Here is a 13,811-nt window from a genome sequence, read left to right as displayed (position 1 = left end):
AATATTTGACCAAACGGCTCATTTAATCAAAATTCTACAAGAGGCCTAAAAACTTCCAAATGTTATCGTCTATCAAATAAAAAATAGTTGTCATTATTGCCCGAAAGAGGAAAAAGTTATGAACGGATATTATCACCATATATCAAATTTTATAGGAGCTGTAAGTTTTAAAAATCACTCTGCAAAACATCAAAATGTGAAAATTGAAAGCAAACGTCCACACCCCAAAAATAATAAAAATCGAATAATACGTGAGAACTTTGAGGCTTCTAGCCACCAAACGAAGCGATTTCGGATATTGTAGGTAAATTAGCCTAAATCTGCCTATTTTGATTCCACGAATCTGTGGTCTTCCGTTGTACACGTTACTCTGGGACACCCTGTACATATTCGTTAATGTTATTAATTGCTAGTCATTCCTAAAATATCCATATTTATAAAGTCTAATAGTGATAATCAAATACTCTGCTCACGAACAATAGGTATGTGTCCTCTGGAAACCAGAAAATGCTCTATATTCTTATAAATTCAGGCAAAGGGCAAAATTGACAAACAAAAAAACAAAATAGGTACCTATATGTAACTATATATATTTATAAATAATAATTTATACAAATCGTACGAAAATTCTTAGACTTTTTTAAATAACATTTTAATATTTCATTATAAGATCCTCTAGTCATTATAAAAAATTTGAATTATATCTAATATCACAATGCAATACTTTAAGGGCAATACAACACAAGTACATCGGATTTTTTTGTAATCACAGACGAACTCCATGATTTTTATTTTCCTTCAGAGTAAGTCCACACAAAGAGCAGAAAAAGGAGATATTGAAGCTCCTATTGTACAGATGGCACTAGCGAATACTAAGTAGCCGTCTTCTACATTCTCCGGATCCATAATCCTAAAAAAGTATGCAAAATTATAACAAAAATAGTTAAAATTGCTGTTCTTAAAGTGAAATTACTTATATACAGGGTGGTCCTTAAGTAATTGTACTAGTACTACTAGTAATTATTAAACTTATAATTTAACTGCTTTTGTTTAATTTTTAAAATTTTAAAAAAAAAATTTAATTTTTGATTTCAACTCCTACTATTACGTTAATATTCATCCTGTTGATATAAAAACATGATAAGCGTATACGACTTCTACGTTAATATTTCTCGTAATGAATTAAAGAATTATGCAGTCGATTTTTAAATTCGATTATCTCGAAAACCGTTAAGTTTAGAGGTTAACAAGTATACATTTTTGTTCTTGCAATGCCGTGCCTTTAATATTTCTTCACCAAACGAGCGCTACCTTGATGGGCAAAAAAGTTTAGTGTACATTTATGCCACATATGTGGCTTATGTGGCGCCCTCTAAAAGATATATTAGATTAGATATCAAATTATGATTTCTCATACCAAAAAACCCCAGATAATTTTTTTTTTTTGTATAAATATCCAAAAATGTTCAAGTTATTGCGAAAAATAAATTTTGAAATTTCACTTTTAACATCCTGTATATTTCTTATTATCAATATTTTATTAAGGCAAGTTGGCTCAAATCGTAATATTTTAAAGTCACAAATCTATCATACTTCTATGTACAATTACTTGAGGACCACCCTGTATATTCAATCTCAAGATCTTACTCTGGAGTCTCGGCATGTATCAAGAGATTAACGCAGGTGTCATATCTTCTTTTCATTCACTTTTAAAGTATTATGTTTTTGAATAACAGTTAATAAACAATTAATTATATCATATATCATATATCATAAGAGAATGTGGTTTTGTTGCATACAGCATCACAAGAGGCAGATTTATCAGTGAAATTTGATTACAACTTGTTTTTTTTTTTCAAATAGAATTATGAATGTATGGTGTATTTTAAACAACGAAGAAATAAATGTACACGTGTCATACTGATTGTGACAATGTCATTGTTTGATCCATTTTGGACCAATTATATCGTGATTATATTGACAAAATTTGAGTCCGTTGATGTTTTTTTTGCACTGATAAAACCACATCAAATTTTATCGTATACATCGAAATTTATATTTCGAGTATCGTCGTACACAATACACTCATAAGAGTCTGGTTATGTCAGAAAAATATTTTCCAAACTTGTTCCTATTATGATCAGGAATATCTTTATTTATTTTTTATATAAACCCGATATCTGAGCTGGAGTAGTTTACTCTAAGAAAAAAGTTGATATAGGAGTACATTCCAGTTACTTAGCTATGGGTGACAAAATCATGTATAGAATATCGGGAAAAAATCACACTTTGATAAATTCTTGCTACAGACTCACAAAAATGTTAACATTTTTATCTAATCGATAACTACCATCGACTAATTGCTGTATGAAACGTGATTCATTGATGATTATTACATTTTAAGGGTTAGATAAATCTATATAGATTCGTGTTTATAATAAAAAGCCATTTGTCTATAATAAGTACCTACATGTACTTACCATAGATAAATAAATTTTTCCATGGTTTACAATTAAAAAAATCAACTAGTATTACAGGACTAAATATGTTTTTTTTTTGCCCAAGATAGGTTAAGAAAGGACCCCGCACTGTCCTTATGAAAATTAAGTTGTTGGTTTTGTGTTACTGACCAAAAGTTTCTACAGTACTTGGGCCCGAAAATCAATTCTTTCCTACTTATAGCAGTCCGAATCAGTTCTGTTGATGATGGACTCAATGCAATCAAAATTAATCGGATGAGTTCGAAACGTTGCTAATTAAAATTTTTGGCATGTGACAAATACTAAACTGTTCTCACTCAAAAGATAGGGAAAGAGGAGGGAGAGAATAAATCTCATATTAAAATTTAGGTCACTCTGGCTCTGGAAGTAGCACCACATATTTGTTTCACTTATTGATACTTAGAGATGTTGTTGCATATAAATGGGAAATGTATGAATGCAATCTACAAACTGCTATTACAGCCAATCCGGCTTTAGTACGTGTCAAAAATGTTAATTAGTAACTTTTCGAAGTCATCCGAATAATTTTTTCTATACACATTTCACAAAAGTAACTGTTTTTATTGCAATATTCTACTCATACTACTATATTGCAGTCATCATCAGCAGAACTGACTTTTGGTCAGTAACACAAAACCAACAACGTGCGGGGTGCTTTATAGTTTGGTAAATAACACTTTATTATAAAAACATGCATCATTTATTTTTAACAATACGGTAAGTCAGAAAAGAAAAATGTCGGGCTTTTAAATAGTAGAACACTTGATTTTACACCAGGCAAATTAGCGAAAATAAAAGAGAAACTCGAAAAAAGTCCTATCCGCTAGATTATTGTAAAATTGTCGAAAGGAACATAATACAAGACATCTCTCGTCTCGTGAGTCAAAAACTTTTATTAGCTAACTTTTCTATTTAAAGAAATAAGTGAGGAAAACAGTTTTTTCACTTTGCAGGGAAAACCATCAATTTTAGCGAAAAGTGACTCTCAGACAGCTTATAGGGAGTAAAATTATCTACAAAATGAGACTGGTTAAATTAAAATCGGTTAATAAACAAAAAAGTTATTGCAAAAAAACAAGAAAAGTGCCCATTTTTTCATTTGTTTATAACTATCGCATTTATTGTTAAAATTTTATAAAACCTATGACAAGTTGAGGGTTTTGTCATACTTTAAAAGTGTGCCAAAAGTGGGCGCTGTAGGTGCAATAGTTTTCGCACAATTCTATTTGTTTATAGCGGAGGCTCCAAAAGTTATGAACTTTAAGCCTCTGTACAGACGTTAATTTTCAATCAAACATGATTCTGAAAGCGTCATTGTAATCTTAAAGACGCAATTAAGCGACCTATTAAAAAATATCACCGTTTTTTTGACATTAACATTCTCAAATTGTGCATTAAAAAACCGTGCGTTTTTCGCTTATAAACAATTTGAATAACATTGTTGCTATTTATGCTATCTCACCGAAAATAGATGCAATGGATAGCTGGAAAAAAAATACAGTTTTAAAATAAAAAAAGTGCCCTCTACGACCAACAGGAGCCAAGATAAGAATCTTTTTTTAAAAAATCGTAGCGCAATTGTTTATAAATATTAAGACTTGAATTTTTCGCAAAATAAAGTTTACGACGTAAACTACGATTTCCCGTGAATTGCATTGAAAAATGTGGAAAATTAACGACTCACGAGCCCTTTAAAGAGAAGGTACTCGCTAAGTAAACTGTCCGGCGGCCGGCGGCGTGGTGGTGGGGGAAGTGCGCGCTGTAAATTTTGCAATATCTCGGCTTCTATTCATCGTAGAAACTTTTTTTTTTTTTAAACTGGGGTAGCTCGACGAAAAAATAACAATGGGCATATTTACGAATTCGTAGAATAGCCCTGAACCCCAGAAAAAATGCATCTTTTATAATTAATTTTTTTTAATTTACAAAAATGTCACAAAAATTATTGTTAAACGAAATATTAATTAAAATTTCAATTTCGGAATTATTTTACTATTATTAAATAAATAAATGAAGCTATCGTTCATTTAAAAAGTTATTTCTTTTACATATTAAGGCAAAGTAAACTTGTTTTTTCAATATTTTGTTAGCTATTTAATTACGATTTAAATGTAAAATTAAAGTAAAAATTCACAAATTATTTTCAAATTATTATTTATTGTTAAAAGATTTAAAAAAGAATAAAAAGCATTTGAATTTATTGCAAAATTCTCAAAATTAAAAAATATTAAAAATAACGCGGTCGATAAAATTACAATTTTAACTTCCTGAAATTTTAATATATAAAGTTTTTTTATTATATTTATTACTAATTTTATAAACATAATCAAAATTAATTCAAAAAATATTAATCACAACCATTTTCAATAATAGATATAAATAATGCAATATAATACAATTTAAAATTTAAAATTTTTTCTATTTTTATGAGAAATAATAATTTGAAAATAATTTATGAATTTTTACTTTAATTTTACATTTAAATCGTAATTAAATAGCTAACAAAATATTGAAAAAACAAGTTTACTTTGCCTTAATATGTAAAAGAAATAACTTTTTAAATGAACGATAGCTTCATTTATTTATTTAATAATAGTAAAATAATTCCGAAATTGAAATTTTAATTAATATTTCGTTTAACAACAATTTTTGTTACATTTTTGTAAATTAAATAAAATTAAGTATAAAAGATACATTTTTTCTAGGGTTCAGGGCTATTCTACGAATTCGTAAATATGCCAATTGTTATATTTTCGACGAGCTACCCCAGTTTAAAAAAAATAAGTTTCTACGATGAATAGAAGCCGAGATATTGCAAAATTTACAGCGCGCACTTATTTGAACTTTGGATTTAACTTTTCTCGCCCGCGCGACCGCTTGGACGAGCTTCCCCCACCACCACGCCGCCGGCCGCCGGACAGTTTACTTAGCGAGTACCTTCTCTTTAAAGGGCTCGTGAGTCGTTAATTTTCCACATTTTTCAATGCAATTCACGGGAAATCATAGTTTACGTCGTAAACTTTATTTTGCGAAATATTCAAGTTTTAATATTTATAAACGATTGCGCTACGATTTAAAAAAAAATCTTATCTTGGCTCCTGTTGGTCGTAGAGGGTACTTTTTTTATTTTAAAACTGTATTTTTTTGCCAGCTATCCATTGCATCTATTTTCGGTGAGATAGCATAAATAGCAACAATGTTATTCAAATTGTTTATAAGCGAAAAACGCACGGTTTTTTAATGCACAATTTGAGAATGTTAATGTCAAAAAAACGGTGATATTTTTTAATAGGTCGCTTAATTGCGTCTTTAAGATTACAATGACGCTTTCAGAATCATGTTTGATTGAAAATTAACGTCTGTACAGAGGCTTAAAGTTCATAACTTTTGGAGCCTCCGCTATAAACAAATAGAATTGTGCGAAAACTATTGCACCTACAGCGCCCACTTTTGGCACACTTTTAAAGTATGACAAAACCCTCAACTTGTCATAGGTTTTATAAAATTTTAACAATAAATGCGATAGTTATAAACAAATGAAAAAATGGGCACTTTTCTTGTTTTTTTGCAATAACTTTTTTGTTTATTAACCGATTTTAATTTAACCAGTCTCATTTTGTAGATAATTTTACTCCCTATAAGCTGTCTGAGAGTCACTTTTCGCTAAAATTGATGGTTTTCCCTGCAAAGTGAAAAAACTGTTTTCCTCACTTATTTGTTTAAATAGAAAAGTTAGCTAATAAAAGTTTTTGACTCACGAGACGAGAGATGTCTTGTATTATGTTTCTTTAGACAATTTTACAATAATTTAGCGGATAGGACTTTTTTCGAGTAAAAATTTAATTTGCTTGGTCTATTTGGAAAGAAATCAACTTCTGCTAAATCTCAACGATATTTTTTTGATATTTTCTTAATTTAAGCAATTTTCCGTAATAACCATCTTAAATCAAACCATCTGTGAACGCTTACAAGTAAAATATTATACAGATGGTCTCAACAGGTAAAGCAGATTATAAAAAAAATGAAACCATGCCATAGACTTATTGGCTTGTATTTTCCTGTTACAAGCAGTATAAAATTTTATTTTATCTGTACAGGTACTTTTTTTTATTATTACTTTGATGTACTGATTTATCTTAAAAGTAGCTGTTTATATTTTACTACTCGTATTAGATGGCGGATGTATCTGCTGACTGCGATATATTTATTAAAATTATAGCCTTAACCAAAGTTACTTAAAACCTCACTAATTCAAATTTTAACAATCAATCAAGATTCATCTTCCAAGATTTATGTGAGTTCCCTAACGAACTGCATATATGTGTTTTTTGTGATAAAACTTCAGTGAATTGAGTTTTGCAATATAATAAAGAGTAATATAGTCACGAAATTAAAATAAAAAAATAAATAGCAGGTACTTACTGATTGATACTCAAAAATGCTAGATTAAACAAGTATCCATTAGTCATGGAAAGCGTGCCTACAATGATAACGTACTCCCAATCGTGGCCGAAAACAACGGGTAGGTGGTTTCTGGGTTGTGCGTTACATAACAACACTAGTGGGATGTATATTACAACCCTGGATGCCGAAAAAATCATTGCCAGTGAAATAGGCATAGGCTGAAAAAAAATACAACCAGTTACCCGCTTCTGATAATTTTGTACCTTCACAATGTATTACCTTGCTTATCGAGCAAACAACTCTTCCAATCAATGTACAAATATCAGCAAACAAGAAAGTTATCACCGGTACAAAATAGACATCTGGAAAAAATAAACGTAGGTATTTCTAAATGCAAAAGCCTGTAAAAACATGAAGTTGTGAGTTTAATTCGTATTTTCTAATACTCTTGTCTTATTTTCAAAAGAAGTAGAGTGTATTCCACTTTGAGCAGTACCTCCCAACATGACTTCATGGCCTACCTACTACGTTCAAAAAATTTTGCTAAAAATCCCTATTTGCTAATAACAAAATTTCATTTCGATAGGTCATACAGGGTGTTTGTTTTAAGTATGCACAATTTTTTAAATACAGTATTTGTATAAAAACAATATTCATGTTTCACTTTGGAGTTTGTAACAGAGGATGGTTTTTGAGCAGAAAGATAAAAAAATATGAACTCCTAGTACTGATTTTTTAGATGCCATGTAGAAAGAAAGGTCTTGTTAATGGTAGACAATAACTATATAACTCATTAATATTACGTTACATTTATAATATATAATACATATATATCTAGGTTTCTATTCCCAATATTTCTTTAGTTATTTGTAAACAGATGTTTATCATTATCGCATAATATTTTTTGTGTATGCCTGTAATTGGTCAAATCTTTATAGCTCTCTGTACAAATGCTATTATCTCGTTTTTATAAATTCTAGCCTAATTCTCTTTTCTAATAGGATCAATAATTTACGCCCGGTATGATTCAACAAACCATAATTTCTGTGTCAGGGAAATAGGGATATATACAATTCAATTAAGTTACTTAAGTTAGCTAAGTTGGTTAAGTTTCGGCAAAGTTTTTTGAAGGCAGTAAACCAAGAAATTAGGGCAAATAGAAACAAAAACAGCACAGGCCGACCCTCTAAGTCAGAAACCAGAATGTACTTTTCCAAGAAATAAGTCTAAATGTCGCGACATTATCACTTTTAAGTTAGGATATCTCGAACCAAAGTTAATTGATAAATTTGGACCTCGAATTCAGCGCACCAAAATCCTTTGGGAAAGTATATTCCTGTTGTTGGGACAAACTTTTGTCGGCCTGTGTAATCAGTAGAAGATGATTGCAGCTCAATAATGGAAAACGCATATAATTTCAAAACTATTGAATAAAAACACTCACCATTCCAATCGCTCCCACTACCATAGTTTTCAGATACAACCAGCGACGTCACGGGTGTCTGCGGAATCTTCGCCAAATCAAAACATACGTACATAAACAAGACAGGCCAAATACTCTTTAATATAGATTTTATTTGCGCAAAAGATAACATATCCCTAGTGATATCTTCCTCAAAATGGTTCACAAAGTACATGTAGTAATCATTGTATTTGCTGAAGTAGAACAAAACTAAAGTGAAGCCCATAACGCTGGATCCTATGCCGAAATAAATTAGGGCGGACGTTTTAGTGGTTGTTCCTATAGCTAGGGTCATTATTTGTAATAAGGAGGTAAACACAGCTGCGCAACCTTGACCAAAGAGGTAAACTTTCATGAAGTACGGTGGAAACTTTGCCAGCAGTACGAATACTGACATCTGTAGAGCGGCATTTACAGCTGAAAATGGTAACAGATGAGTAACATTCGTAGATATATTTTCCAAAATATTAAAAGATCTTATTCGAGAAATTCAATAGGGTTGTATACAGTATATATTTTGTACCAGGTAACAGAAATAATTAAACAAGGTTTTATTAAAAAAATCTAATAGCTAGCAGCAGCTAATTACGTATTAAATTCACAGCTTACTTAGTTCGTTTTAATTTTATGTATAAACTTAAGGACTCACCAATTAACGTTGCAAGGACTGCAAATGTGACACAGAAGAATAAAGTTTGCCCTAAAAATAAATGTAAACATAGAAGGATGACTACATATTGTAATTGATACATCGTCTATCAACGCTTCCAATATACTTACAAGTATCTGTATTGATATGCACAAACAGTGTCATCACGATGAAGCAGATAAACATAACAGACAGTGTGAAATTGACCCTGAACCTGGGTTTCAACTTATGACCGAATAATGTTGAAAGTATTGCGACAATCGAATTAGGAATGCTGTTACATATGGATATTCCAGACGCAAAATGGCTTTGGAGGTTAGTTCTCTTGGAGGCATCGTACAAATCGTCAGAGGAAGTGTTCCGGAACTTGTCCATCCAATACTAAGAAATTTAAATTATCAGTAACAAAAAATGAATATTGACAGATGTTTCCCTTGAGTATCATTAGATTCAACATCTATTTTTCAGTTGCAAATGTTTTGCTACAAGTAGGTTTTGAATACAATTGAAAAAGATAATTGCAATGGAACAAATGAATAAATGTAGTGGCAATCTTTGGTGTAATTATGCAAATTAATGATCTACACTGGCATTGACAATAATTCGGCGAGCTTTAAGTGTTTGGTTATACGTTTTCTCTCCAATCTGGACATGTAGATATGAATCAGTAACATAGTAATTAAAGGTCGATTTGTATAAATGACGTCATGGAATTATGATAAGTAAATATTATGTGATAACCATCTACAAGCTACTGTACTACACAACAAATAAATAATATTCAATATGGTCGTTTCCTTTGGTGAAATTCCTTATCAACTATTAAGTACATAAATTAAAGTACTTATAAAGTTGAATATTATAAAAATTACTTTTTTTGTCATAAATTGGAAATAGCTGTATTTCCTATACAAATTATAGTCAACACTGCTAGAACCGACTTTTTTCTTATATTTTTGCATTTACAAAGATTTTTTGCTGTCTTTTAAATTTCATGCAATATATCAAAGAGAAATATTAAAATTTAATAAAATTAAACTCTATGCAAATGTCTTAGAAAGAAATTATTATAGATTTAATTGAATTGCAAGCTAATGCCAAATTTTCATTTTGATAGATCATACAGAGTGTTTGCTTTAATGAACAGAATTTTTAAAATACAATATTTGGAAAACCCTGTATAAAGTCGATCAAGTATCATGTCGAGTCGTTTTAGGTTAGGTTAAAAGTTTATAAAAAAATATAATCTTTACACAAAAAATAAAAAAAAATGGTCAGATACAATAACATCCAACGTTTTATGTGCAAACAGAAAGACCTTATTAAAGTTATGACACAAATTAATATTACATTGTAATGATATTTTTTTTTAACAAATAAGTAAAAAAATATTGAATATATGAATAACCATACAAATAAAACATTTTTAGTAATTAGTTGATTACTACTCTTTTTCGTAAAGAACATGGCTACATAGTTACGTAATAGATATATTTATCATTACAATACCATCGCTTCTAATAATTTTTTGTTGTTCTGTACAAAGAAATATTTTGTAACAAACTGTTCAAAAGGTGCAATATAATGAACTCCTTTTTTGTATATTGAGGCAAGCACCCTGCACAATCTAATAAAATTAAATTTTAGTGGTACCAAATGGGTACACGTTTTCTTTAAAAAAAATGCCTAATATAATTTTCTTATCTTTGGCAAAATTCTTTGAACGCAGTAGACTGTAGACTCGCTGAAAAAAAATTTCGAATGTCAACCCATGTGGTTTAAAATGCGGAGGGGGTGCTGCTCAAAGTAATATTGAAAGAAAGACTCCCTTTGAAAACACAAAATTCTTAAACTTACGGCATTTGCAGTAACGAAGAACGTGTAAGGCAAGAAGTGCATGAGACCAACCAATAAAAATAGAATGTGGACATAATAGAAGTTGTCGTTGAGATGAACGCTTTCCCAGTGCTTTTGCAATTTGGCACTTGTAATCTTCAGGCTTTCAATACTGATCACGGAAACTGAAAAATACATTAACATAAGCTTTACGGCCGTTTTTTTTTTTTCATCTGCTAAATAATAATTTAATTGCCAGCTAAATCTATGTTCGTCGCTTTTTAACGCATATGATTTTAATGGGACAGATTTAATTAACAAATTAATTTAATAGGAGGTGAAAAAAACGGCCTTCTTTTGCTGTCTATATTCCCCTTTTGTTGCACCACTATGTTTTTATTCTTACAAGAAAAGAGAAAAGATAATTATATTATATACGTATTATCAAAACATATTTTAAATAATTTATTACCTTTCTTGATTTTAACCATTTTCACCGTTGTGTTCAACTGTTGTACCTTTTGAAATACTAAAACCGCTTACAAGAAGGATTCTACTTATATCTGGTTAGCAAGTCGTTTAGAAGTAACTATTTAACAAGTCATGGAGTGTATTTAATACATATGTTATCAAACTAGATAAAATCTACATAATTAGCGTAAATTACTTCAGTAGTTACTTTAATTGAGTACGTATTATTGGTAAATGTTTAATATGGCTAAAACAATATTCTAGAATATTTAAAAAGTTCTGGTTTAAGATTTTTGATATTCTGTCACCTGGGAGGGAAATGAAACTTTAACTAAATGACATCTTGCACCTAAAATATTTCATTTTTTAAACTTAATTTTGCTTAACTGCAAATAAACAATATAAGTTATTAACTATTCAAAAACTATTCTGTTTTCATTTTCAAAACTCACATGAAAACGATTGGAAGTCAAACACAAGAGTTGTTTTTATGTTATGTAAAATGTATCATGCAGTATTATTTATTCTACGAGTACTGCCACTTACCTCATCGTTGAGAATATTCAATCAACAATTATCAAATCAATATGATTATCAGCATTTAGCAAAACAAACTTATTTTCTTTTCCATTTACAGAATTAACTTCTTTTCTGAAATTCTTGGATTATTTCATTGAGTAATATGACCTTTTTGCTCTTCTAATGTTCTTCAATTTTAACATTTCAAAGTCTCGAAACTCCATTTGCGCTATTATCAATTAGCTTCCTCCCAATACTTTTTGCAGGACGCCAAATGTCCATAATTATACTCTTTCGTATATTTTTACAAAATATTCAAGACTTTTGCACAATCCGGCAAACACGTCTTGATGAAAACTTCGTAGATGGCGTTTGCGTTTAACTTAAAAAAAAATAAACATAAATGCATAATAAAGAATTTCATATTGTAATATACAACTAGAACTTCTCATTCAGTTTGTTATATTATAGAGGATGTCCCGTTCATGTTTCAAAAAAACTTGTGTGCAAGTTCCTCATGGGAAAATAGTGGGTGGTAGTTCATGTGACGTTTTTTTCTTAGACGCCCTGTTTTCTAGATACAGTGTGTTGCAGAAAAAAATGTAAAAATTTGTACACGAGTAAACATCAACTGAGTGTTAAGAATAATGTGCAAACGGTTTCTTTCTGAAAAGCAGTGACGCCGATACAGGTAATTGGAGGGGTACAATCGAAAAAAAATATGTTGGGCAAAATTTGTTACATTTCTAAACGGTTTTGTAAACTCTAAAGCATACTACAAAAAAAGTATACTTATCGAAATTCGGTACCATGCACCACCATTTTCGCGAAAAATGAAGTAGCATTTTTATGCTCACATAAACCGGCACAAGTACATTGAATGTATTGTACTGTATTTGTATGAATTTTTTAAATTAAATGTACATTGAAGTTACCATTGAATGAGCTGAAGATATTTAGCTACCAATAGTCTTTGCATTTAAGAATATAAGTTTAATTTCTTACGTATCACATAAAACAGTTAAAGTAAAACATTTTATTAAGTTAAAGAAATAAAAAAATATATAATTTATTTTAATTTTAAGCTTGTTATAAAATAACGTTCAAAAAGTAAATAGAAATACACAAATTCTGGTAATTAATTTGTCTATTAATAACTAATTTTAGATTTTGCAAACTAGTACATTACTATTACTAAAATAAACAATGGACATGAATGCTTAAAAAAGTGATAAGAACAGAAAAATATTAGAAAACAGACTCGGAGACAAACAGAACAAAATAGCAACACCATTAAATAAAAGAGCAAAACTCGAAATACTACAGTAGATGCTTAAATTGTCCCCCATTTGCTTCTATGTTACTTCATTTCCCTCGAAAATGGTACATGGTACCGAATTTCAACAAGTATACTTTTTTTTTGGAATATGCTTTAGACTCTCTAGAGTTTACAAAACCGTTTAGAAATGTAACAAATTTTGACATTTTTTTCGATCGTACCCCTTTAATTACCTGTATCGACGTCACTGCTCTTCTATAGATGTTTACTTGTGTACAAATTTTGACATTTTTATCTTTACCGATTTAAAGATAATTCAGAAAAACCATTTGGAAAGTAACAACTCCAACACTGTATCTTGTAAACAGGACGTCTAAGAAAAAACGTCACATGAACTACCTCTATTATTTTCCCATGAGGAAGTTGCAGGCAAGTTTTTTTAAATCGCGATGAACGGGACACCCTGTATATCAATATTTAAATGATCTCAACTCATTCCAGACAACGTATTTTTATTGTTTTATTTATATTTTTTAAATTTTTTGCCTATTTTGTGGTAGATTTTATAACAATAACGAATTTTTCAATAACGTTCTTTTTTATTAAAAATATTTGTATAGTTTTGGTCACTCATAAGACAAATGAAAAATGCCCTTAATTTTTTGCTTTTGCCCTGAATTTTTAGCTACT

At 30.0% G+C, this 13,811-nt stretch overlaps 1 protein-coding gene across 1 annotated transcript; it reads right to left on the bottom strand.

Annotated features, from left to right (window-relative positions):
- Positions 1-626: 626 nt before the first annotated feature.
- LOC108906712 (equilibrative nucleoside transporter 3-like) lies at positions 627-11,424 on the bottom strand. Its single transcript, XM_018710051.1, has 8 exons — positions 11,325-11,424; positions 10,874-11,037; positions 9,148-9,397; positions 9,017-9,067; positions 8,350-8,784; positions 7,185-7,267; positions 6,924-7,123; positions 627-910 (listed from the first exon to the last, which is right to left on the bottom strand). Exons 1-8 carry the CDS (start codon positions 11,341-11,343, stop codon positions 799-801), a joined length of 1,314 nt encoding a protein of 437 aa, XP_018565567.1. The 5' UTR covers positions 11,344-11,424; the 3' UTR covers positions 627-798.
- Between the last annotated feature and the right edge of the window lie 2,387 nt (positions 11,425-13,811).

The sequence above is a fragment of the Anoplophora glabripennis genome, unplaced genomic scaffold, assembly GCF_000390285.2.
Source record: "Anoplophora glabripennis isolate ALB-LARVAE unplaced genomic scaffold, Agla_2.0 scaffold187, whole genome shotgun sequence".
In the NCBI taxonomy this organism is placed as follows: Eukaryota; Metazoa; Arthropoda; class Insecta; order Coleoptera; family Cerambycidae; genus Anoplophora; species Anoplophora glabripennis.
The sequence above is the reverse complement of the archived record's forward strand: the minus strand, read 5'-3'. Positions and strand labels throughout refer to the sequence as shown.

Excerpts from the sequence above, each read along its gene's own strand:
- LOC108906712 (XM_018710051.1), bottom strand. Across the intron at positions 9,398-10,873 it reads TCTTCGTTACTGCAAATGCC|TATTGGATGGACAAGTTCCG; the intron begins GTAAGTTTAAGA and ends TAAATTTCTTAG. Across the intron at positions 7,124-7,184 it reads TTGTTTGCTCGATAAGCAAG|CCTATGCCTATTTCACTGGC; the intron begins GTAATACATTGT and ends ATTTTTTTTCAG.